The sequence below is a fragment of the Parasteatoda tepidariorum genome, chromosome 7 (genome assembly GCF_043381705.1).
Source record: "Parasteatoda tepidariorum isolate YZ-2023 chromosome 7, CAS_Ptep_4.0, whole genome shotgun sequence".
In the NCBI taxonomy this organism is placed as follows: Eukaryota; Metazoa; Arthropoda; class Arachnida; order Araneae; family Theridiidae; genus Parasteatoda; species Parasteatoda tepidariorum.
In genome coordinates this window covers 66996612-67021486 of record NC_092210.1, presented here as the reverse complement: position 1 = coordinate 67021486, position 24875 = coordinate 66996612, and the positions used below count along the sequence as shown (strand labels likewise).

The 24875-nt window shown below is 28.6% G+C and overlaps 1 protein-coding gene across 1 annotated transcript; it reads right to left on the bottom strand.

The window, feature by feature from the left end:
- Positions 1 to 281: 281 nt before the first annotated feature.
- On the bottom strand, positions 282 to 9158 carry LOC107445522 (RNA-binding protein MEX3B). The gene is made up of 2 exons (XM_016059936.3): positions 8449 to 9158; positions 282 to 3349 (listed from the first exon to the last, which is right to left on the bottom strand). Exons 1-2 carry the CDS (start codon positions 8690 to 8692, stop codon positions 2049 to 2051), a joined length of 1545 nt encoding a protein of 514 aa, XP_015915422.1. The 5' UTR covers positions 8693 to 9158; the 3' UTR covers positions 282 to 2048.
- Positions 9159 to 24875: the final 15717 nt, after the last annotated feature.

Here is a 24875-nt window from a genome sequence, read left to right as displayed (position 1 = left end):
TAAGTAAAATGTTGCCCTTTCTGCTACAGCTCACAAGACTATGACCAAAACAATCACACTGATGACCTAAAACTATTAAATAAAGCCACTTCTTACTTAAAATTTAACCTACAATACTCTAGAAAATCACTAAAAGATAAAACAAAAAATTGAGCTTAATTATATAAAAGTTATCAATTAATACATTTCACACAAAATCATATTTTTGGTATTTGATTTTATAACCAGCTTATACTATTTAAATGACATTTTTTCAGTTTAAGTCCTATAAGTTCCTTAAGTTTTTAAGTCCTACAAGTGTGGCATAACTAACAACTACAACAAATATTAAATACCAAATCGCTAGTATATAAGACATGTTAACTCGATTCTATTTTCAGGTACCTTTTGATAGATGAAGGTTGACACAGACAAAAATTAAATCCCCACACAAGTAAACAATTTTGTTTTTTACACTTGAATATTTATCTTTGTCATATAATATTTTTTAAAAATCGAAACATATATATGTTATTTAATATTGATTAAAAAAATCTCTTTAGTTAAAATTTAAAAAAATATAGCCCTAGTTGTCAAATTTTTTCATTCAAAATATACTTTAATCTTTAACAATGAAAACTATTTTAAAATAATTGCAAATGGCAATTAAAAAATTTATCATAGTCATTACATAACAAATTGAAAGACATAGTGAAAAGATGTATATTTTTATTTATAAAATAATAGAAAGCTGGTTTTAAAATGAAATACTCAAAAACTTTGGAACAAAAATGAAGATAAGAAAAAAAACCTACAAAATTTTAAGTTAATATTGGTATTAAATATTATTAAAGTTAATATTTGCATTAAATATCAATTTCAAATGAGCAAGAAAAGTATTAGTTTTAAATTGCTTTCAGAATTATTTACGTACAAGCATTTAGATTCTTTCGCACGAGACATATGGATTTCTTTGAATCCACACTAACTAAGAAGCCCACAAGTAACAAAAATATTATTTTCTTCTATCACTGTGTTTAACTACATTGCAATATAGAGGCCTTAATTTAAAAGGCTTGGTATTTCATTGTGGGTTTGGTCATAACCGCAAGCATGTCCTCAAAGCACCTTATGTTATACATATTAAGACATTTCCTACAGAAAGATATATATATACTAGCACATAATTTAAACCACAAAGAGATCATATTCACAAAGCAAATAATTTTTTTTAAATAAATCATAACATAATATAAATAATAGAAAGACAAGCTCTTTATGCTAAACAACTGGAAGACATTAACAAAAATAGAAAGTCTACAAACAACATAATTAAACTATAGCAAATGTGATACAAAAGTTAAAAGACATGACATAATACGTCATTTCTAATCGAAGTAATACCACATAAAACAAAGTGCATAAAAATTAAGTTTTCAGGTTTCATTTAAAATACTAAAACATTAAAAATAGGAATATTTTTATAATTGAAGAACAATAAGAGCATATCACACAAATCACAAATTGAATATGTTATTTAGAGTAAACATTAGTAATTGCTAATCAATATATATTTTATATTTATGTATACATAGAAATATCTAAAAAAAAAAAACATTTCAATACTAAACATATATTTATATAGAGACAGAACAAAGTGTGCGGTTATATAACGAAATTATAATTAAATTCTGTACAGTTTTTTCCCCAATAAACTGGCCATGTGCCAGCATGTCAACATCTAAATAGAAATTTCAGGTGAAAGAATAAAATATTTATATTTTAATACTATTTCACATCATCAAAACAGACTGAGCAGTTACTCTATCATTTAACTTTTTAAAAGGTTTTCCAGCCACTTTTTCAAGCAAAGGAGACATCGGTGGGCGAGGACAGAAAGGTAAATTAAAGTTTGGAATTAAATGTCATATTATTGGTTTTCTTCACGCAGTTATTAGGCCTAGCCTGAAGTTCTTTTGTTGAATTTCTTCTTCCTATTAACTGAAATAATCAGCCAAGCTGCAATTGGTCAGAAACCGTGGATATCAATTATCTCGGATCTATACAGCTTACGAGTAGATACGGATGGCTTGAAGAGCATGCTGCCGGCAAATGGGGCATTCAGGTTCAGCTTTTTCACAAATACGATTGGCACATTCCATGCAAAACATATTATGTCCGCAAGGAACTAAAGCAGCTACCACTTCGCTTTCAAAGCAAACAGCGCAGTCTCTTTTGGGCTTTTTCAAAGAATCGGTTGGACTGATATCAGAACTCGGAGAAGCTCCGCTGCAAGTCGTAACAGTAAAACAATTGGCAATAGTTGATACTGTAGTTGCTGCTGTGATAGATGGAAAATTTACTAGAGTGTCTACAAGTGGATCACTTCGAATTCGTCTTGCAGGTGGATGATCGAGTAGCAGAGGGTCGGAAATTCCCGAGTCAGAACTTCCTAAACTATTACTCCGACGAGGAGCATTTGATGAAGTTGTAGAAGTAACAGTGCTTTCAAAAAGTGGAGACACAGTACTTCTGACGGGACCAAAATCTGACCAAACACTGCTTGTATTAGGAAAAACGGCTTGTTCAAATGTTGGAGATCCCCCAACACCTTCGTCATCATAGAGACTAAAACCGTTTGAAAAAGCATTAGTAAAACCGGTATAAATATCTGTTATTTTTGGAGAATCTCCATCTGGATGGGGTGGAAAAGTGAAAATATCTTGTGAACGTGGAGTCAAACTGCTATTGCTGTCACGAGAGATGGGTGAGCTTCCATTACCAAATTCAGATTTATACATGGAGTTAACATAGTTCGATGTTGCAACGGTTGGTGTCGTAAATCCTCTTTCAATGCCATTTACATGGAAATCATCATCTTCAGAATTGGAGTTATTACCAGAACCACCACTGCTAGCAGAAGAATCGGGCAATCCTCCAGTTCGCATAGCAATATGAGCTTCTATCTCCTTCCGAGCTGTTTCCACATTATCTGGCAAGCCAGTGACTTCAAAAACTGGTTCTTTTTCACGGCTAGGAGTAACAATGTAAGTGTTGGTTTGCTGTTGAATTCTTTTAATAGTTGCACCTTTGGGACCAACAACAAGACCTACAACTCTATAAGGTACTCTCACTTGTATGGTAGTTTGGCCTGGAATACTGGAATTTGGACCAGGTGCAAGAGAACCATTCATGTTATTTTTACGCTGAGCTCTTATTTGGCTGAAATGTTCAGCTGCAGAGAGAATTTCTCTCTTAGCAGCACTAACATCTTCTTTACGTCCTGTAACAACGAACACTGGCTCTTCTCCTCTCACAGGTGTTTTGATGTATGTGTTGGTTTTAGCTCTCAATGCTTTGATTTTGCAACCTAAAGAGTAAAATTTAACCCTTAAGTAAAAACATTATAATAAAAGTCATGATTCCAATTCAATAGTAAAAATGATTAGTCACCTCAATTATGAAGTAAGAGCAAGCAAATAAATCTGATTAAATAATTGATTTTTTTTTAAATACCTAAATATTGTTTTTCCAGTTAAAGAAAGTGATTTAACCAAAAAAATTATGGATTTGTTTAATTCATTATAATATAAAATTAGAAAATTTTGATGAGGGAGGAAAAGCTCCACACAAGATTAACAAAGGACAGATAAACAGAAGGAAAGTCTATTTATTATTATCACTTAAACTGCAAAGAAAAACTGAAATCTAAAGAATAAAAGCTAAAAAAATATTAAGAAAATGACAATATTTTGTTTAAACTTGCATGCTAAATTTCTTTTAATACATGATTATTTGGCTTAAAATTCACCCCAAACAAATTGATATTAAATTTGATACAAGAAATCAATTTAAAAGAAAGAAAAAACAAATCTCTCTATTTTTTAATGTTAATCAAAGTAAAATAAATCATTTGCAAACAGTTTTTCAGTGTTTCATCATTCAGAAGGTTACTTAAAAAAAATTGCAATGCTTATAATGCCTAAAAAACATCTAGAAAATAATAAATATCAAGTTTCTTTCTAATTTATTTAAAAAATCATCATACATAAATAGTAAAATATATTGTAAATAAAAAAATTTTAAAAAAAAAAGGAACATAGTAAATTATTAACAAAAATTACAATTACAGTAGAGGAACTGCTCAAAAGATCTGTTAAGAACTAAGAGCAGAATGCAATATTTACATTCACCAGCTACTAGCATTCTTATACAGTAGGGAACCGATTATCTGGAACATCGCTATCACGGATAACTGATTTTTCCGGTTTTCTGAATCGCTACAAAAAGCCGTTTTATTGTTAAACCCAACTAAAAAAAAAATTTTTGAAAATAATCTTAAAAAGAAGAAAAAATGATAGAGTAATACACTAATGATTATTTCCAAAATGATGGTAAGGTAAACATCTTTCAAAAAAGAAAGAAAAATCCTAAAATCTTGAGGAAATATTTTTTTTTTTTTTAAATGGCCGTAAAATTCATCTAATTTCGTTCCGGTTTTTTGGTTTTCCAGTTTTCTGATTTCCGGATAACGGGTTCTGTACTGTAGTTAAGACTGGCGAATAAGTTGCATTCTAAAAAATTGAGTCTAAAACTAAACTATGCTTAGTTTATTGTGTCTCAGTGAAGTGAAGTGTTTTGCTATTAAGCAACTGCACTTTTCTTTAATTTTGAATAAAAAATGCGGAGTCAACCTAAGTTAATTTATGACCATTGCTTTTAGAAACATTGAAACTTGAAAATATTACTTTGATTTAATATAATTGTTATTTCAATAAATATGTTCTGATTTTATACTTTATCTGCATTCTTTTATGATTTCGGTCTACATAAAGTTCCTTATACTACATATAACATTTAAAAATTGTTTACAATTTTTAAAAGTGCAAAATAGTGACAAGCAAAATTTCAGTCTGGCTAATATCTTTAGAACTGAATTATCATGCCGTTTTAGTGTCTTACAAGGAAATTGCTGAGACTCTAGCAAAGAAATTTTTTTTTAACTAATTTGTGAGAGTATTAAATCTTTTTTTCTTCAGTCATGCTATGCTAAAAATCTCAGAAGTTAATTACTAATTATTTAAAAATTATTGAAATTAAAATTGAAACTATGTTGATTCGAATCAGTATGAGTAATAACATGACTGTAAAACATAATTATCTTAAATTTTGTTTATTAACAAAATATAGACATATAGAGATAATTATGCAGACAATGAGTAAGATAACTTATACCTGCAAACCAGTTATTTACAGGGTTAGCACAATCAAAAAAAGATTTTATGCAAATGAAATGCACTTTTGATTGAAAATAAAAAGAAAAAACACAAATAAGCTGTGATGATAAAAGCAATCTAAGATTAATTGCTTCTTCAGATACAAGATAAAATGCACTCTTTCAGAAATTTAATCCAGATATTTCATTTAAATTAACAAAAATATTTTAATCATTTCACAAGGTTATATTTTTGCTTCATGCATATATTGCTCAATGTCATAATCATGCAAAAATTGAGGCGTTGTGAATCAGGAAAAAATTATCCATAATCTCTGCCATATTGATAAGAGAGTTCCCACAATTTTTTTTTCCTTCACAATATTGAAAACATTAACTACAGGGTAAAACAGGGAGATTTTTTTAAAATTTTTATAACGAAATGAATGCTAAAAAGTTTTCAGCCATGGAGACAATTTTCAACAATGTTGAAAAATATTGACTACGGAGTAACACGAGGAAATTTTGACCATTTTTGTTCATAGTCAGTAATAATAAAAATTTCCCGCAGGCGACATATGCGTACATTATTTATAACTATTGTTGTCGCTGATATCAAAAGTTGCAATGAGTATATAAAAGGCTCAATGCTAATAGGGGTTAAAAAAAATCATAGCATTAATTGCTGAGTCACTAAAAAAATATCCAAAATAATATAAAATTGTTTATATTTATATACAATTCTAGAAAAAGAATTAAATTGAGACATTTATGCTCCTTAGAAATCAATTTTAAAATTCTCGATATCCACATGGATAGAAAAACTTGTATCTTCATGACAAAATAAAATCATACTGAAAAAAAGTTAACTAGAATTTCAAAAACAATGGAGATATTGGTAAAAATAACTGTCAAAAAACTGATTAATGAAATCAGTGATAAAATCTTTGGGAACTGAATATGTCACGAGGTGATAAATCGAAAGTGTAATTTAAGAGATTTAGGTGTTACAATATCGAACTAATAATAAAATTGAGATTATCAAAGCCACATATCCTAAAAGTACAATCATTAAGTGCCCTAAAAATATTGTGTACTGCTAGATCAACTTTTTTACATTTGTCTACTATTGTTTGGGAAAACTAAATAAAATTCTAGGGTGATTCTTTAATCCCTAAATTTTCATTACTGATGTGAACTCTTAACATTTCACAAGCAAGGTTTGCAAATTTCTTCTATTATTGGCAAACATTGAACAAAAGGAATGAAGGTTTGTCCAAATGAGTAAAGTTAGCAAAAAGTTTGTGGTGGAAAAATGTATCAGTGAATGCATAATTCTAAATCAAGCTTTAGAGATTTAGTAATAAGATTTATATATTTAAAAAATTCAGAAAAGAAAACTTTGATAAAAAATCTAATAAATTTTACTAACTGTGCATTGTTAATTAATATATAACTAAATTTATTTCTGTTAACAACTATGATCATTATCATGTTATCCATAAAAAAAGTATAGCTATCTTTTAGATTAATTCAGAAAAGTATTAAAAAGTAAAAATGAAATCATAAAAGCTAATATTCTTTGTTAGGATACAAACTGTCATTTTCTTTTTCATTAAATAAATATTAACAGCAATTAAATGTTAAATAAACTCACAAAAGATTTCCCAGCATATTAATTATCAATTTTATTTATCGTAAGATAACAATTTGAAAAAATATAAAAAACAATGTTAAACTTTTTAACAGTAAAAGAGAAATAAAATATCATCAAAGAATTATAACCGCTGTAAAAAATTAGACTCAAAGAAATAAAGAATTTAATGTTTTTTAGTAATTACTCTAAGTAACTTCTCTATGTGTGCAAAGACAAAAGCTAGATATGCCCCATAACAAAAAGTTTTAATATTTTAATAAATTCATAAATCACAAATTTTAAACATAGAAATGTGAGTAATGAAGTTAAAAATTATAACTTTCACTAAGAAGTTATGTCACTGTAGAAAATATTCTGGATATTAAGCATTACATGAGTAATAAAAAAGTTTTAAAAAAAATTAACTATGCAGTGGTCGGTGGAGGCCAAATTTTCATTTAGAGGTACGTTTAGGAAAAACGGTAGTTTCACAAAATACTTTTTCTTAAAATTTTATTTCTGTTGTATCCCTTAAGAAACGATAAATCCATATCTTAACATAATTTTAATTTCCCACAAATTATGTCTAAATTTTCACAAAATAGGTATCTCTCAGAAAACCTAGACAGGGGTCAGTCTAGGTTTTTCTGAGAGCTAAAAGACATTAACGAGAAAATTAAAGAGAAAGGCAAACATAAAAACAGAAATCTATAACTTTTTTAAAATAGCATAATTAACAAAATAAAATTTTCATATTACAAAGGAAACTAAACAACGAAAAAAATATTCTAATTAATATTCTATAACTATTCTTTAGACTTAGTGAAATTAAGTAACACTCAAGTGCAGTAAAGACACATTTGGGCTATATTAATCAATCTTAAAAAATATTGCCCATATCAAATAGATCATTTTAATTTTTTTAGAAGAACATTCCTTTTTATTAATTTAAAAATGCAACAATTAGGCATAGACAATGGATGAAATTCTATCACAATTAACAAAAGTAAATATAATTAAGTTTATCTAAATGTTATGTTATATTAAAACGTTATGTAACTTTCGTTTGCAGATCAAATATGATTCTGGCAATTTTCATAACAACTGGAAAGGTAGATATAATTATGAATGATCAAAAATGATATAACTAATTTTATTAATTGGACGCTGAATATATGAGCAATGAATTAATTGACTTACATAATGAATTTGTTAAATAAATTAGATTATCTAATTAAGATTTCTGAAATTTCGTCTATGTCTAGTATGTAACATACTTAATGATATAAATTCAAAAATTTTAATCTTATTTTTCCTATTTTATTAAAAATTCCAACCTTTCACAAATCTAATATAAAAATCACACAATTAATCAATATGATGCAGATGTCACAATTTTACGATTTAATTACAAATAATCTGAGAAACTATTGCTGTGTTTTAATTTAATATTTAGCTCCAAAGATAGTCTTTAGGTAAAAGTCACCTATAAATGATAATTTAAAACATAAATATGAGAATTTTAGGAAAAACAAAAGGAAAAAACGAAAATTTGATTTTTAGAATAAAAGAATGTGGAGTTCCACAGATTTTTTAACACATGAAAATGGTGACATACCTTGCCTTCCAACTATCTCAGCAACATGTTCTGAACTTGGTACCGGTACACACTCTGTTGTATTTTGGCTTTTCTTATTACGACTTTCATTTTCGTATCCTCCACCAGCAGAACTATACCCTGATTCAGTATCGTTCATTGTAAGAAACGAATGAAGTCCGACAGCTAATGCAAATGTTCTAGGATCATCTAAAATATTCCCGCCGACATTCGATTCCAAATCATTTATAAGACTTGCCGGCATCTCGAATAAATTTCAAAGCTACTGCAATATTATAGAGTATTGAAAACGCACTGTAAATGTTTTAAGAATTCCGAGATGTTCTCAATTTGCTACCTTCGTGACACAATGTCAAAGAACATACTCAACACACATTCTATTCCTGCACCGACTTTCAAAGGATTACTCCTTTCCAAAACTACTCTCCCCTGACAAGACTATGACGTCACTGAAGGGTTTGGCGCCGCTGCGGACATGGGCTCTCTGAAAAGCGGGGTACAAAGTTTGAATCTGATTGGTTGTTGAGACTCGAATAAGGCAGGGTTATAATTTGATTGACACTCTATTCCCAAGTTCCTTTGTGCTGAGTTCGTCTGAACAACATCCGCGTCTGCGCGAATCGTACGTTAGCATCCCTTGAAAATTTCTCCTTTCTTTTTAGTTTTGATCTTGAAATGCGCAGTGCAAAGTGACCTTGAATTCCGGTATTGAAAGGAGCAGCGAGATGTGAACGCTCTCTCGCTCAGATTTTCTTCCTTTTTTATCTCCAAATTGGAGTCCACTTTTTTCTCTTCTTGCTCTTCTCAGAATTTCTTTAAATATATATTCGTGTAATGAAATATAGAACGATCAATTTTTTTATTTGCTATCAACTAACCAAGTGCATATCAATTTAATTAAGGTAATTAATCAATTGAATTTTATTTATCGTGATAATTAAAGGCTATAATAGTTTTCTTAACACCATTTCAAAAGTGCAAACAATTGAAAGTCGCTCCACTAGGTTTTTCTGCAGGCGTTTTTTTTCTCCAAATGAGAAAACGATTTTAAAAAACAAACCGTTTGCACAAAATATCGCTTTTTTTTTCACTTTTAGATATATTTTTAAAAAGGTCGATCAAGACACTTTTTGGTATTGGTATTAAAATAGCTTTGCAATGCAGAGTTTTTATTATTTTATCATTGAAATATTCGAAATCACAAAACTGTCACGAAGTAATTTGTGAGGTTGAATGAGTTTAAACCTATTGTCATACTTCCGCAAACTTCTTAATGTTGCTTTAGAATCGATGAAAGATGACAACTTTTTGTTGTTAGTTATTTACCTTTTAGACAATTTGATTAAGATATTTGAAAACGTCCCTTGCTATGAGGTAGGTCATAATACTAGATTAATAGCAAAACTTTCATTTAAATTTTTTCAAGCATTTTTTAATATATTTCTCATATCAAAATACGTAATTCTCTCAAAATTTATAAAATTCAAATGCCTTTAAAGTTCTATCTATCATCTCACTATCTTAATTCTTAAATTACAATTAAGAATAATATTACTTGTTGTTTTAACCCTCTCGGCATTAAGATGAGTTCAACTTTTCCCCATCTTTATTTTTCCCATTTATATAAATATTCTTTGTGACATAGTTTTTTTATTTAAAAAAATGAAGTGTCAAACTTAATAAATTTTGCACCTAAATTACGATGCGATGAAACTGAAACAATCTTAAGCATTTCGATAGTGTTTTGAACTTAATAGTTAGTACTTTTAGGGCAAAATGCTCTTTTAAAGTGATGTAATAGTACAAAATGTTAAAATAGAGCTTCTCATTTTCATCGGAATTATTTTCTCCCCAGCCTTTACTAAATTAAATTCTTTAAAACAAGTATTTCCGAAATTGTTAATTAATAAACGTTTCATGTTGGAATGAATTATTCAATTTAAAATTAGAAGGGCAATTATTCTAAATTCGTTGTATTTTTTTTCTCAATACAATCAATAATTATCTGAAATCGATCATTTAAATCTCAATAAAGCATTTAAATTAATAAACTCCGCTTATGAATTATGATAAGTGAAACAAAATATCTTGAGCAATTGAGAAATGGAGGACGCTATCTCGCACGAGAACTCCTTCGAGGCAAATTCTCTTTCAGCTACTTAAGTAATTTAAAACTTAAAATATATAAAAAAAGAGAATGTGTAGATAAAGTTCGAGCAAGCCAAGAAGTTTCAATTGCCGAATAAAAAAAATTCAGAACATGAAAATGTAAACAAATTGTGACAGGATTACGCAGTGGAAATGTTATCCTGCCGAAATTTGTATGAATTTTGATGTTTTAGAAACATTTTTTCAGCATTTGAAAGTTCATCGATTACTCTAGGCTTACCTGAACCCTTTTTTTTCTAAACTTTAAAATACCAAGAATTTGCCAGGAAAAGTTTCCTACACAGTAGGTCTCCTTAAGTAGTATTTTGAACTTAGAACTTCGCTCGCTAAATGCTATTCAGTACTTAAGCAATCTATACAAAATGTAGAAAGTCTCTGATTTTAATCTGAATTATTTTTATTTTAGCTTTTACTCGAATATATGAAATTTTTTAAAGTTTCAATTATTCTTCCGGAACTATTAAAGATGTTTCTAGGTTAAATGAACGATACCATTTTAAACCTGGAAGGCGATTACCCGGAATTCGACATCTCTGGATTGCGACGATTATCCGGACTCAGGAGTATTTTTCTCTTGACTTCAACAACTTCATTCAAACAAAGCCTTGGAAGGCCATCTGAATGTTATAATACTGATCAAACAAAAAGGGGGGGAAAGTGACAATCATGCCACACGTGTTGCATGCCAAGAGAATGAAAGGAAGCGTGAAGCTTCTGTGGGTCAGGAATTCGAATCCGCACTTTGGACTGGTGACCTCCATCTTCCATTGCTCTCTATCATCCCAGGCATTACTTGACATTCACCTTCCCTTTCAAGGTGAAGATGAAGAAAAAGAAGATTCTTCAATTGCGTGGCGGCCATGGTTCTGGAACAGTTGTTGCACTTTCTCCGATTTCTCTTCTCAGCCATGCATGGCAATCGGAAACTTGTTCCTCGTGGAAGAAAAACAGCCTATTATTCTCCATCGATGGCGGGAATTTTTTTTTTTCATTCTTCCTCGGGGCAATTTGTATCATGTATGTAGAATGATCTTCGCTTTATGATACGATGCCAATCAGTCGGGTGTTATTCTATTGCAGACTGATGAATTGTGAAGATATAGGGCCCAATTATTTAAAGTTTGTTCTTGGTTCATTACACTGTGGTCACGTGAGGGATGTAAGTGTTTGTGAGACCAAAAGAAAAAAAACGTGAAGCAAAGAGAAACGCAATCAAAAGTCTGTAGGCTGTCTTCTTCTTAAAAAGAAAAAATAAATAAATACATGTGAAATTTTTAAAATTATGTTTACATATAATTTAACAAGATAACTACTGATATCAAATAAAATAAAATAATTATTGACTAATAAAGTTATATTGCTTAGAGTGGACATTTATAGAAAATCTCTTCTTTTATGAAGTGTGTACAAATAAAAAATGAACGATGATTCTAAGAACTCTCCAGAATAATTTTATTCACTAAGTTTAATGAAAGTAAGCCGTTTTAAATTTGCTGGACATACTTGGAGAATGGGCTCATCCTGTTTAATTTCCAGAATTTTCAAACCAACTGATACCTAAATTAGAGTCAGGAAATTTTTTTTTTGTATATAACTTTTTTTTAAGGTAAAAAATTAGTTGTATACAAAAAAAATTAATCTGCTGAATTTTTTTTTATCTAAACACAAAGTTAAATCATGAAAAAAAAAGTTTTAAGGAAACATAAGAACTATTTGCTTGAAAAGTTTCAAGATACAAAGCTTTCTTACTAGCATAGAACTTTTAAATTTATTAAAAAAAATTATAAACTGCCAGAATGCTGAGCAATTCCCGATTTTGTGAAAAACCAAAACAAATCTAACACTTTAAAAGCAAAATCTAACATTCAAAATGTTAATACCATATTAGGAAATTTCATACTATTTTTACGAATTCATTTTTACGAACTATTTATATGAATGCAAAAGGAAAAAAAAAGTTTTAGTATTCTCCTTAAATTTACCTTCTTACATTTGAACAAAATTGCTTAAATCTTAGAAATTTCGAGACCTTTAAATTGAGGGTCTCCTGACCTACTCGGCCTTTAAGGTTATGAGGACCTGAACATAAAGTTCAAGGAAAAAAATTGTCTCAATTTCACTGCAAAAACAGTCCAAATAATTTTTTAAGTTGATGTATATAAATGCTAAATTTTATGTTATTTAGTTTGACTAGAAGTTATTAGTAAAACATTGTTGTAAATATATTTGTAACTTATATTAAAACTAGAAAAAAATTCATGCATACTGTTTCAGTGCAAGAAAAACATATTAATTCAATTATTAAAATATCAATAAGTTAGTTAAAATACATAATTTGCAAGTTTAAGTTATCTGTAAAGGAGTTATTACCTTAGTTCTATGCATTCTAAGTATTGTATTGATATGAAAATATATTTGACACTACAAAACTAAAAAAAAATCTAGAAACTGGTTAAGTGCTGGAAAAAAAACTGAGTTAGGCTATAAGAAAAAAAGTCCAATAAATTGAAATTAAAATGCATAATGTATAAATTACGTAGTTAAGTTTGCCCTCACATTGTACTGGGGCCGAATTTAGCGTACGCAGGGCCCTAGGCCATTTAAATTTTTGGGGCCCTTAGATTAAATTTTTTTCTCGGATATTTTTTATTTATTCAAATATAAAAGTATTTATATTTTCATTTAAGAAAGCATATTTAAAATAAAATAATAAATTAAATTTTGCTTCATTTTATTAAATTAGAACTTAAAAATAATCATAACACTTTGAAAATATTTGAAAAATCATTGTTTATCTTAATTTTTTNATTTTAGGAAGCATATTTAAAATGAAAATAAATAATAATAAATCAAATTTTATTTTGTTTCATTAAATTAGAACTAAAAAATAATCATAACATTTTGAAAAATCATTGTTTTTCTTAATTTTTCAAAATTTATTTTCAAAAATCCATTTTTAGCTATAACCTATTGGGTAATCCAGCCCTGGTACTGATGTAAACATAATCAGTCCTGATATTAAAATTGAAAAAAAAAATTATACGTGATTCAGTGCTAATAAAAACTACTTTAAAAATAAATAAATAGATAAAATAAAATGGCGGCAGAATTTTTTTTTTCCTTGTGTGAAACGTAGTTACGTTCACACACATTAAGAATAAATGGTACATTTTTTTTTCTCATGAATATTAAAAAAACTAAGTTATTTCTCTATAAGTAAATAAACCATCGAATTAGGTGGCATGTGTTTTTGTTTTAACAATTTATTTAATGTCGCAACAGATTTATCGTGGGTAAATGAGATCGTAATTGCGCATGACTATGATTATTATTTTGTGCTTCTTCAAGCGAATTAGATTTACCGATTTTAGCTATAACCTTTAAAAATTGATTTGGTGCTAAAATTTCCATTCTCTGCTTTTTACTATGACAATCACCACTTTTATATATAGTTACAAATTAATTTTAATATTTGAGATTCAGCTTTGAATTTTGCTGAAGGTAATTTTTAGATTAACTTTGCATTTAGATCTATTAGGGGCAATTCCTATTAAATAGGAAACTATGGACAGGGATAAGCGAACTTATTAATTGACATTGTAATATAAATTATTACTGTTGCATTGTTAGATTTCTTTGCTTGGACTAATTGGAAATCGGATGATAAATTTTCTAAGGTTTATATTGAGATTATTGGGTTTGTTTCGCTTTTCTTAACCGTATATTGTATTTTGTAGTTTATTCTATAATTTTTAGCTAATAAGAAATGTGCTCGATGTTTTAATTGATCAATCCAATAGGGATTCGCCAAATAACAGTGTTTTTCTCAATGTACTGTATTTTTGTAATTTTTTAAAAGTATTTTTTATAATTTATCTTGCAACAAGATCAAAAATGGTAAAAAAAGTTTTTTTTAAAGATTTTGTTACACAAAAAGGAATAAAAGTCATAATATAACATTAAAGCACGTGTTGAAACTATATGTACTTTTTATCTGTTAAAACTGATTGAATTTTAATTAAATCTTTCGTTTTTGTTATAGTGTATATTAAAACATGCTTCTTTTTTTCATATGTCTCTTAAAATCTTTTAGTTATTAGGGTTCAAATTGCATAGGAATCTATTTCATTTCTTTTTCTTCTTTTTTCAAATATTATAGTTTAAAATTCAAATAAAATTTGCATAGGTTTTAACTACAAGTATTAACTACAAGAATCAAAGACAAATTTGAATTTGTAAAGATTATGCTGCAGGTTGACTTCATAAGTTCTGTTCGGAGGGCGCGAATCAGCTATTACGCCTTTATCAATTATTTTGCTATTTCAATTATTTTGCTTGCCTTTTCGTAGTGTTAGTGGATGAAGGAATTACTCTTTTAAAAAAGTATAAATTGAAAATAGATTAAGATTTTGTTGTGCATGTAATAATATATCAGAGGTAAATGCTGACATGAGGAATTTAAAAGTAAAAATTATTTTTCAAAATGTTTCCTAACTCTAAAAAAACTGACAAATTTTTTTTAAATAGAATTATTGTATTTTTACTGTTTTCGAAATGATGAATGATCATTAACTTTCTCATTCACCTTTAATAACCTTGAAAACTTCACCATTAAGGGTACAAACAGCGTTCAATGAACTTGGGGACCGTTATGCTTTTATTTTTCGGAAATAAAGTTCTGAATTTTCTCAATGGTCAGAGATTGGTCGAAAGCACAGTACTATATTTAGTTAAGAAGAAAAAATTGGCATATCTTTTAGGGGTCACCCAACTTTAGGGGGTAACTAGTATATCTACGACAATCAATATCCGCATGGGGCCAACGGCCTTAGCATTACTCCTAACTTACTCCCGAAATGTCCCAGCATCTTCCACGCATGCGCATTAGGGATCACTAGGTGGTGAGAAAGATCAATTGACAGGATTCTCCAATCAGTTTATCTCATTACAAAACTAATTTAACTTGTTTTTATAGTTATTCAATATTTCGATTCGGAAATGATATCAAAGGAGAAAAAAAAATAACATTTATACCTTCTGAAAAAACTCTCTCTCGGAAATTATTATTTTCAGCAGCTATGTCAATATTTCGTCATTTATAAGTTATTTTAATTTTTTTTCGATAAAATATTTTAAAGTTTCATATTTTTTCACTAATTCATAGAGTACTATATTTCATTATACTGGCAATATTTGAATCATGAAGTATATTTTTTTAAAACATTTATCGTAGTATTGTTAATTGTAATATGTTTAAGTTCTTCAAATATTGCCAGATCTTAATATTTAATATTATTTTGCATTTTTTTAAAATAAAGAAGCCAAAACTTATATATTGCTTTTCTCGTCATATTGTGAATTGAAATTCTTCCTGCAAATTTTAGTTATTCATATTCTATTAAATTTATAAAAATTGTATATTTTATTTATAAAAATCCATTAATATGACATTTGTTGAATGACTTATATTTAATTTTAAGAAATTTTTATATACTACATAATTTTATGAATCTTACAAAAAATTTCAAATGATAAATTTTTGTACCAATGGTGGTATAAAAATGAATTAGGCTGGAAAAAACTTTGTCTTTCTAACTTTGAAATTTCCCGTTATAAAGTTTTGAGCAATACAATTATTTTTTCGGGGAAAAAACAAATCCATTAATTAGGTACTTGCACTTCAAGGAGAAGAAGATCACGGATTCCCACACATGTGACCTATGACTTCAGCCTCTTCATATAAGTTAGAATGTTAATTAACGTGAAGTTCATTCAATACAGCGCCGTATCGCACATCCAAATTGCTGAAATATAAATATTTCTCGTCTACGTCCTTTACTTAACTTAGATTTATTATTTGCTTATGTATTTTATTGTAAGCATGATGCACTTTGGTTTTGTGCACCTGGCAACTTCGATGCATAATTTGTTTATGTTCTACATGGTTTCGTGCCTGTCTTTGTGTTAAGTAAGAAATATATACTGAAAAAGTTGAAATATTTGTGAAAGAATATAGAATGTGTCACTTAAAAGAATCGATACTTGACGGGCTTGGTTTACTCAAAATAGAATGGAAAGAGCAATGAGTCTTATCGCTTTTGTTATACACAAAAAAAATTCCGGATCAAATTACGATAAAATGTGCCAGGTTGCCCGTTCATTTTACAGTAAAATTTTGCGGAACAAAACAATCTAATATCGTTTAATTTTTGCTAAAATATTTATTGTAAAATCACTGCAGTTAATTCAATATTTCTGTGAAATATATAGTATAAAATATATAGTAAAAATGTAATTTACGGCAAAATTAATTTTACGGAGATGCACCCAGGGTGCCGGTTCTTTTTACCGGAATTTGATCCGGAATTTTTTACAGTGTCTACGTAAATAAAAATAGATAAACTTATATTGCAGTATCTTTCATCTGTTAAAATTTATCAATTTAGAATTAAATGTAAAACAAAAATTAAGGAAGCAATTTTTTTTTCATTTGGTAAACAAAATTTCTTTAACCGATAAATTATACTTTGGGCATTCTAATTCGACAAAATCACGAGTCGTGGAAGATTTATAGATAATATTTCTTATTATCTATCAAAAGTACTCTTTATTTTTTCAAATTAGAGATACTTTTTGAGATAAAAACAAGCGAACACGAAGAAATTCGTAATGAATTCTGAGAAAAGTTGTCGATTTAAAAGAGAGGTCGAATTGCGGTTTGCTCCTCCTGCGTAAAAGCATTTGCGCCACTTTTTCAGTATGAAAATTGCCCACGCTGACATGGATATCAAAGAAGAAGATAGAAAAAAAGAAAAAAGCGGAAATGAGTCACCGTATATTAATGTAAAGACGCCTTTATCGGTGGTTATACTAGATAGGTGATTAAAGTTTAGAAGGACAACAATATTTTGACTTCCGATTAGTTTTAAACAAATTAATTTTATTTAAAACTGCAAATTTAATTTTTAGCTAGCAATTTTTTATGTCTGTTGCTACTATGTAAATCATTGGTTTTACCGTAAATTAATCACTAAAATGCTTTAACCATAATAACCTTTTTTAAATATTTCTAAAGATTTTTTCCTACAAATTTAATTTCAGTTTAAGTGTTTACGCAATGTAATTTTCCTTATGAAATACTTTATATTTATGTTATTTAACATAATTTTTCGACGCTCTGTTACGAAGGAAAATAAAAAAAATCACAGTTTAAGTGCCTTACACTAAAAGCAAGGTAATGGTTTTAATCTATATCTATCATCTTGCCGTGAAGACTTATCTGGGCTTTAGAATGGACATGTAACTTATGTATTTTAAAACTAATTAAACTTTTTTAAAAATCGCCAATTTGGCACATTTTTCACCCATATGAAAATTAACAAAATCACTGCAATTCTCAGTTTTTGCAAATTTTTATCAGCCCAGATAATGCAGCATTGAAGTAAGTTCTTAAATATTAAAAAAAATAGATTACACACGCTTTAATTTTCACAAAACTCTTTTTTTTTTTTTTTTTTTTTTTTTTTTTTTTTTTTTTTTTTTTTTTTTTTTTTTTTNTTCCAACAAGGTTCCGTTAAACGTTTAACGCTACATTTTTATTAGCCGGGAAATCACGTGGTAGGATTCAGTTTTCCCTCATTCATTTCCATATTGTTTTGGTTCTCACTAGCATAAAAATAATATAAGTATTGTTTTTCTATAAATATTTTTTTAGTTTGTTTTGATACACATGTAATTGGGTATACTATAGCCTACGTCACAGGATGTGTTATTCCTACTAAATTTAACTAAAAAAAAAAGCATTTTCTGCGAACCTGATTTTTAGCAACAAGTAAACATTACAGGAAGTGTGTTGTTATAAGTCGCTTCTCGGCAGGTTGGAATTGTATTAGTCTAGTTCCTTTTGAAATATGAATTTAGAAAACATATTTAGAACTCAGCTTATTAATTAAACTAAAAGGTAAATGTTATTCCTAGTAAGTAGAAGTAGTTGTGTTTTTTTCATATTATACCCAATTTAATAGGGTAGTATTTTTTATTTTCAAATTTAGTGGATAACAATTGTAAAAAATGAGTGAAAACAATCCCACGGACAATGCGACGGATTTAAGGTTATGTCAAGGTACGTCTCTTGTGAATATCAATTGATTGTTAGGTTTTCTCGTCTGAAATTACATTATGACGCATTCACATACATTATTAATACAAATACATTTTCGAGGGCGAGACGATGAGACAACTACAAGCACTTCCACTGATTCAAGAGGTCCACGAGGGAAAAATGCACACTATCACCGTGATTACAGAGCACGGAAGCGAGCGGAGCAGGAAAAAGAGTCGTTGAATAGAACTAGTGATCCTTCTACGACTGCTGTTTCTTCTACAATTAACGTCGCAGGTTGCGAAGTTTAACTTCTTCCGCACGGTGGGACTCCACGCACTATTTTTTTTTTCCTAGATACTGACATTTTGTCCCATTTTCAGAATAAGTATAGACTGCGCTGGCTTTAAATAGGACAAACTTGACCTAACAGTGATGAGAAATTATTGCAAACTCATAGCAGTTATGAAATTAACATATTTTTTTCAAAAAGAACCATTTCATATGACGACTAAGTCTTCGAAAAACAGCCTAAAGAGGGAACAATAGAGAAAAAATTTCGAAAAAATGAAGAAAAAAAATTATTGCATTCTTTGTTAGTTTATTCTTTTAAGATTATTGTATCAATATAGTGCACTGATTTTCATAAAAATGTAAAAGTTGCAGCATAATATATGGAGCACGGCGTGCAAACCAGTACGCGCTGTGACATGCATGATCATGTGATTAATGTATTTGCTTACTCCTAAAAAGCATTTTAGTAAAATGTTACTATTTTAACTATTTTATTGAAATAATTTGTTTAAATTGAGTAAGAAAAAGAATTAACGATAGATTGAATGTAAACAGCTGAAATTGCAACTTATTTATCTGTAGTAATTTTTAATGAAGGTGGCAAAGGATTATTGACTGCTATAAAACAATTAGAAATAAATGTAGACCCAGCAGCCGATGAATATACAAAAAATGAAGATGAATTTCGGTTGCAACTCTATAAACATATGAACATGAGGGTACATCGACCAGAAAAAGGACTAGACTAGCACTTAAGACTGCTGAAAATAATGGAGAAAAGGCATCCTATGGGCTTGATATTGATGCATTATAACTTAAAAACATTACAGATTCCTCTTCACTCCGAATTGAAGCATAGGACTTCTATTTTATTTTATTTTATCCGTCGTTGAACAGCCGACCCGGTTTTGGGTTTACGACTACTAATGTTCAACTCTGTACCCTTGTAATTTTGAACCAATCCAGAAAGCAAGAAAACTCCTGGATCAGTACCATCAGAGGTGTTGTTTTGTTATGGGAACATGGAGGACTTTGCGACTCGACAGATTTAGTATTGAGATCGAGTCTCCCTAGATCGAGTATTGGGAGAAATTTGCCTTCGTGGAGGACTTTCTGATGGAGCTAACACGCATTTGCGTTACATGGAGAGGAAAACCACGAGAACCTCCCCATTTTCTTTGCCATTTTCATTTTAAAATGTTTTTTGTTTGTTTGTATGTTTTGAAGGGAACATAAATCGTCTGCAAAATCGAGTTCATAGAGATATTCATCAAAGTTCCATCTTATACCCCGTTATTCTTTGATACTATCTTCATAATCCAGTTAATAGTAATTAACAGTATTGTTAGAAAAAGGACTAACTCTGTTTAACTCTGTACAACTCTGTTTAACACTCGAATCTACCTTGAAGGATCCTGATTGTTGGCCGTCATGGATATATTTCTGATAATGATTACATAACATTCAGAAATTCCATAGAACGAACACCAACTGCTTCCTGTCAAAAACTTTTTCGAAATCTATGAAGAAGCACATTGTTGATTGCCATTCAGTAGATAATACTACAGTAATTCTTAATGTCGCTATGTATGGTTGAAGAATAATTTGTTAGCTCTGAAACCTGCTTGCTCTAGTTGCAGGCTTTTGTCATTTTTTACATGTTTCATCTCTCCAGCACTATTCTAATGAAAAGTTTGCTACATATGTGGCTTAACTACCACTATAAATATTAAATACCAATTCACTAGTATATAAGACATGTTAACTTGATTCTATCTTGAGGTACCTTTTGATAGATGAAGGTTGACATAGCATAAGATTAAATCCCCTTCACATATATTAAACAAAGGGATTTTTCTCCATTTGCCACATATCGTCAAATCACTTTTTTTTTTCGTATCGTATACTTAAAGAAATTAGAAAGAATGCGATTTTTTAGAAAATTTGAAAACCATGCAATACATAACATTTTAATCTTTTTTTAATTAAATCTCGAAAGTATTTGAAATGGAGAAGTTCACGTGAGTATAATTGTCATGAAGTAGTTTCAGAATGATTAACATCAGACCTGCCAAATGTTCTTTTAAAATTGTTAAATCAAAACTATTTAAATTTGTAATCAATATTGATTTGAAGAATAAATATGATATCAATTTTATTATAAGTTATTTGCAATGATGAGATGGGCTGAGCAAATTTAATTCAATTCGGGGCATCAATGCATGCCACTTTTGTCGAGAAAGCGTGCGTTGTATTAAATTAGGTTTCAAAATGTGGTGCCTGTTTTAGAAAGGCGCTTCCGGTGTTGATCAAACATAAGGAGGGATTGAAATATAAAAAATAGGTTTACATATCTAGCCAATAGATATTAAAATAAAAGTGCCACTTTTTCTTTAGGAACTTCATCGTCAATGGAACTGAGTTTAACTTTTACTCTGATCAACGTTGATAATATTCGTCTTGGTTTTTTTTTTAACGTTTTGTTTCTGTATTCTTTAATATCAATTTGTGATTTTTTTTAAACTTCATTATGTTTAGAATAATTATTTTTAAATGGCTTTTATCAGCGTGCCTCATATGATTCAGTTGCTAGAGCTCTCTATAAACTTATTATTATTTTTATAATCTCTCTATAAATTTATAATTATTATTCTCCCTTTATAATCTCTCAATAAATTTATGATTATTATTCTCCCTTTATAATCTTTCTATAAATTTATGATTATTGTTCTCCGTTTATAATCTCTCTATAAATTTATGATTATTATTCCCCCTTTATAATCTCTCTATAAATTTATGATTATTATTCTCCCTTTATAATCTCTCTATAAATTTATGATCATTATTCTCCCTTTATAATCTTTCTATAAATTTATGATTATTATTCTCCCTTTATAATCTCTCTATAAATTTATGATTATCATTCTCCCTTTATATTCTCTCTATAAATTTATAATTATTAGTCTCCCTTTATAATCTCGCTATAAATTTATGATTATTATTCTCTCTTTATAATCTCTCTATAAATCTATAATTAATATTGTATTAATACTGATATTCTGTATGAATTGTAAGCAATTGCAATTATTTCATTTTTGAAATTTAATTTTCCAAAGAAAAAAAAAAAAAACAAAGAAAGTAAAAGGAATGTATTATTTGCCATGTTTATTTTATACAAATGCTCTTTTAAGGATATGAAACGATTAGCAAATCAGATAAAACGTTTTTGAAACCACTTTCTATACAAAATTTATTGTCTGAAAGCTCAGCAAATAAAATACTTGCAGATTAACTTTTTATGACACTGATTTTTCTTTGCCGTAATTTGCTGTTCCAATTTATTCTTCCATCGTCGCAGAGAAAGGATATGATAAAAGTAATATAAAAATGCATTCGTCGTTGTCATCAAATTTTATTTTTTATGTACTATTTTTAATGGGTAAATTGTCGATGCAAACTAATATATTTATAATAACAAGTATAACTTTATGTCATTTATCGAGTAAGAACTTCAAACTTTTGAAGGAAATTCCTGATAGATTTCAACTTATTGAAATATACATATATTTTAAACAACTGAGAATAGCTTGCTTACTTTTTTACCAGTCAGAGTTTTGGCAGTTGGAATGTTTGTCTTTTAAGAAAAACATTTTTTTTAAGAAACATATTATATTTATTCACAAACACAGCTTGAAATGACTACACATCGCTCAGGGGAAAATACTTGTTATTGCATTGATTTTTGCAATAATTGTTAGAACATGAGTTCCGAAAACATAATACACTTGGTATCGGTCATTGCCTGCTTATGCAATCTCATTTTATCTTTAAACATATGTAAAGCAAATTTCCGGTGAAAAGTAAAATAAAATTTTGTGAATTAAAGATGAAAGCGATTTAAATTTGATGAGAAAACCTGTCTTTCCAGCTTCTTTATATCTCTGAAGTCTTTCAAAGTAAAAAAAAGACTTATAGCTTTAGGCAAAATGCCTTTTATATATCACAGGAAATGACTTTTTAAATAACTTAGAGTCTTTAACCCTTAATAACTATTTTTTTAAGAAAATAATTACCAGACAAGACATTGATTTTAAAAAAATAATCATCCTTACATAAAATAAAGATGGAGGCAAAACTGGTTTTTCAACTGAGAGCTATGCAGTAGTACAAAACCATATTTTTATTTGCTATTAATTTTTTCTGAAAATTTGTAATGGAGATGCTTTCCTAAGCATAGAAGCGCCACTGTAAAACTTTATTTTTTTATTTAATTTATTTTTATTTTTAAACAATTCATTAGGATGCAAATTTAGAAACATTTCATTCAAAGGTGAGGCATTTCTAAAAATTCTCGATAATTTTCAATATTGCTCAATTTTTACAATAAAATATTACATAAAAAAGTGAGAAGTTGCCAGATTAGGATTATTGAAAAAGCATTGGCACACGTGAAAACAGCAAGTTTTTATTGTATATTGTAGTGAGCAATATTTTTACGAGTGTCAAGTACGAAATTTTCCATTTAGTGATCAAAATTAGCCGCCCAGATCAGATAACTTAACGGCGTGTGACCTCTTCATTTACACTTTTTTCTTTATTACTAAAAATTGAAGAGTTCTTTTTTATAACAAGTGAGCGACCACCCAAGACTTGAAAAAGAAACTGAGAGATGCATCAATGAAATTTTGTCACATTTATACAAAATTGTCAATGAAATTTTTTCAAAAGCTTGCGAATTTGCAAGCAAATCCGGGAAGGGCATTTACCCTATATGCTATTCCATATATTACCTTATACTCTTTAGTTATAAAGTTAATAAAAAAAATTAATTAGAAATTTGTGTTTTCTATCAAAATTACTTCTGGTGTAAATTTAGAGACCGTTGGAGCTCGGTACATCACAATTTTATTCTTTTTATTTATTTATTTTTTTTGCACGTAAATATATTTCCAGAAGCTCCATTATAAAATGCTCATTCCTATTCGAATACGGTCATTTTTATTAAAAATGCGAGTAATATTGAGTTATTTCTTAATTGCATAAATGTGGATCCTATGTGTTATTTCATTTAACCTTCAAGAAGAAAAATACAATTGCATGGGATACATTGGTTTTATTATCTCATATTAAAAATGCGAGTAATATTGAATTATTTCTTAATTACATAAATTTTGATCCTATGTGCTATTTCATTTAACCTTTACGAAGAAAAATACAATTGCAAGGGATACATTGGTTTTATTATCTCAATGCGAGTAATATCGAGTTATTTCTTAATTACATAAATGTGGATCCTATGTGTTATTTCATTTAACCTTTAAGAAAAAAAATACAATTTCAAGGGACACTTTGGTTTTATTATCTCATATTAAAAATGTGAGTAATATTGAGTTATTTCTTAATTACATAAATGTAGATCCTATGTGATATTTCATTTAACCTTTAAGAAGAAAAATACAATTGCGAGGGATACATTGGTTTTGTTATCTCAATGCGAGAAATATTGAGTTATTTCTTAATTACATAAATTTTGATCCTATGTGTTATTTCATTTAGCCTTTAAGAAGAAAAATACAATTTCAAGGGACACTTTGGTTTTATTATCTCATATTAAAAATGTGAGTAATATTGAGTTATTTCTTAATTACATAAATGTGTATCCTATGTGCTATTTCATTTAACCTTTAAGAAGAAAAATACAATTGCAAGGGATACATTGGTTTTATTATCTCAATGCGAGAGATATTGAGTTATTTCTTAATTACATAAATTTTGATCCTATGTGTTATTTCATTTAACCTTTAAGAAGAAAAATACAATTTCAAGGGACACTTTGGTTTTATTATCTCATATTAAAAGTGTG

Coding starts and splice junctions, on each gene's coding strand:
- LOC107445522 (XM_016059936.3), bottom strand. CDS start 8,692: ATGCCGGCAAGTCTTATAAATGATTTGGAATCGAATGTCGGCGGGAAT. Junction 3,350..8,448: donor TGAGATAGTTGGAAGGCAAG/GTATGTCACCAT, acceptor TTTACTCTTTAG/GTTGCAAAATCAAAGCATTG.